The sequence below is a fragment of the Aplysia californica genome, unplaced genomic scaffold, assembly GCF_000002075.1.
Source record: "Aplysia californica isolate F4 #8 unplaced genomic scaffold, AplCal3.0 scaffold00547, whole genome shotgun sequence".
Classification (NCBI taxonomy): domain Eukaryota; kingdom Metazoa; phylum Mollusca; class Gastropoda; order Aplysiida; family Aplysiidae; genus Aplysia; species Aplysia californica.
The window spans coordinates 246,693-248,454 of NW_004797817.1; the positions used below are offsets into that span (position 1 = coordinate 246,693).

The following is a 1,762-nucleotide window of genomic DNA, read 5'->3' on the forward strand; positions in this document are numbered from 1 at the left end:
ATGGAGGTATCTGATCCAGAATCGATTTTGGTGAACAGAAGTCTAAGTTTTGAAAAACCAAAAGACGGCTGAGAAAAACGAGTTCAAAGTTCCAACCTGCACATAATTCATTTACGGCCTTGAAACGCAGTCTTGGCACGTCAAGCATTAGAGTTGTTCTTATAAAACAGCACCAAAACAAAAAAAGAAACATCCACATATAGAATAAACTCTCACGTTGTAAATTAAAAAAGGAAGAATGAATGAAATTTTGTGTAAAAGAGATGGAATATTAAAACGTTTTGAAAGTCGTAAAATTCAAATGGTATGTCAGAAACTAGTCAAAATGAATTGATGTTCAAGGACCTTATTTGAGTAAATGACCCAAGGTAAACAGGCTTTCGAGAAAATTGTATTTAAGAAGTAAATTCCAAAGATGATTAGATCTATTATGACAAAAATCAGGGAAAATTTAAACTAAAAAAATTAAAAATAAAACATACGGTTGAAGACTTTTCAAAAGGATTATAACTGTAGCTCGCATTGGAGTTTACATCTGCTTATGTTGATCTTAAATATTACGCACACCGTTTGGGGAAATCACATGGTGATCAACAAAGCATCTTCTAATTTCTTGTCTTTTCTAATCACATGACGTTATTTCTTTTCAGCCTCACTCTGATCTCCCTGTCGTCACTGCTGCTCGCCGGGTTGGCTTTTTATGTAATGAACACCTTCATTAATATGCAAGAACCTCCCCCATCGACAGAGTCTGTCGGTTGTAGGAGGTCATCGTCAGACTTCGGTTCGAAAGAGGCTTCCACCAAGGTATCGGAGGCCGCAACTACCTCAAACAGCTCATCGGAAGTGGTCGGTAATGATAGTCTGCTCAAAGCTGGGTTCGCTCTCAGCTCCATGGTGTTATCCTCCTGCCTGTGCTGTCTGATGGTGTGCACAATGCAGTGCTACTTCACAGCCAAGATCCTCAAGACCTCAGAGGGCGAGGAGAGGTAGGACCTTTCGCTTAAAGAACTTTTAGTTGGGTAAGAATCAATTCTTAATTTTGCCCAGGTGGCCGCCGAAGCCTAGTCTTGTCTATTTTGGACGACAAAGGGATACTTAACGTGTGCAACTTACCCACGGGACCTCCGAGGTTTTTCTCCATTATCCGAGAAGGCTATATCTTACCTTTCCTAAGATCAGGAATGTGGCTCTAAGACAGCAGTAAGAAGGAGCCTCCGTCGAATCGGGTCTGATCAATGTAGATGGCTGGCTGTTTCGACTCTGTTTACCAGGTCCAGCCCGGGCTGAGAGGGATACAGCATTCTATTAGACGGACGAGGGTATCTGAAGTATAAACTAACCCACGTGGGAATCGAATTCACATCATCGTGCACCGGAGTAGTGCCAAACCGCTAAACTACAGACGCCGGCTAGAAAAAGAAAGAGTAGAATGATAATGGGGCGTGTAAGGGTAGAGAACAAAACGTTAACGTAATGAGTATACTTTTATTTGGAGCAGGTACGAAAACTTCGAGAAAAAAACGAGGCACCTCCTCGACAAACGTTGCTAATAGTCGCTAATAGTTGTTATTTAGAAGTAGTTGGAAGTTGACAAAATGAAAGCTTCTGTGAGCCGTAACGGGCACAGACACCCTTCAATCCTCGGCTCCTAGTCACGACCGTAAGGCTTCTCAGAGATAAGATCATGGTCTAAAAAAAGACGCACGCTCTCCCGTTGAGAGTGGTAGAGATATTGTCTACTAAGTTTCATAGGCGCAAA

At 41.8% G+C, this 1,762-nt stretch overlaps 1 protein-coding gene across 1 annotated transcript in view; it reads left to right on the plus strand.

Annotated features, from left to right (window-relative positions):
- The window catches only part of LOC101853812, a gene marked incomplete at its 3' end in the record, with an annotated part of 5,897 nt that extends 4,908 nt beyond the window's left edge, over nucleotides 1-989 (plus strand). The window contains 1 exon segment of the mRNA XM_005106635.3: nucleotides 651-989. Within this exon segment, the coding sequence (XP_005106692.2) occupies nucleotides 651-989 (339 nt within the window).
- Nucleotides 990-1,762: the final 773 nt, after the last annotated feature.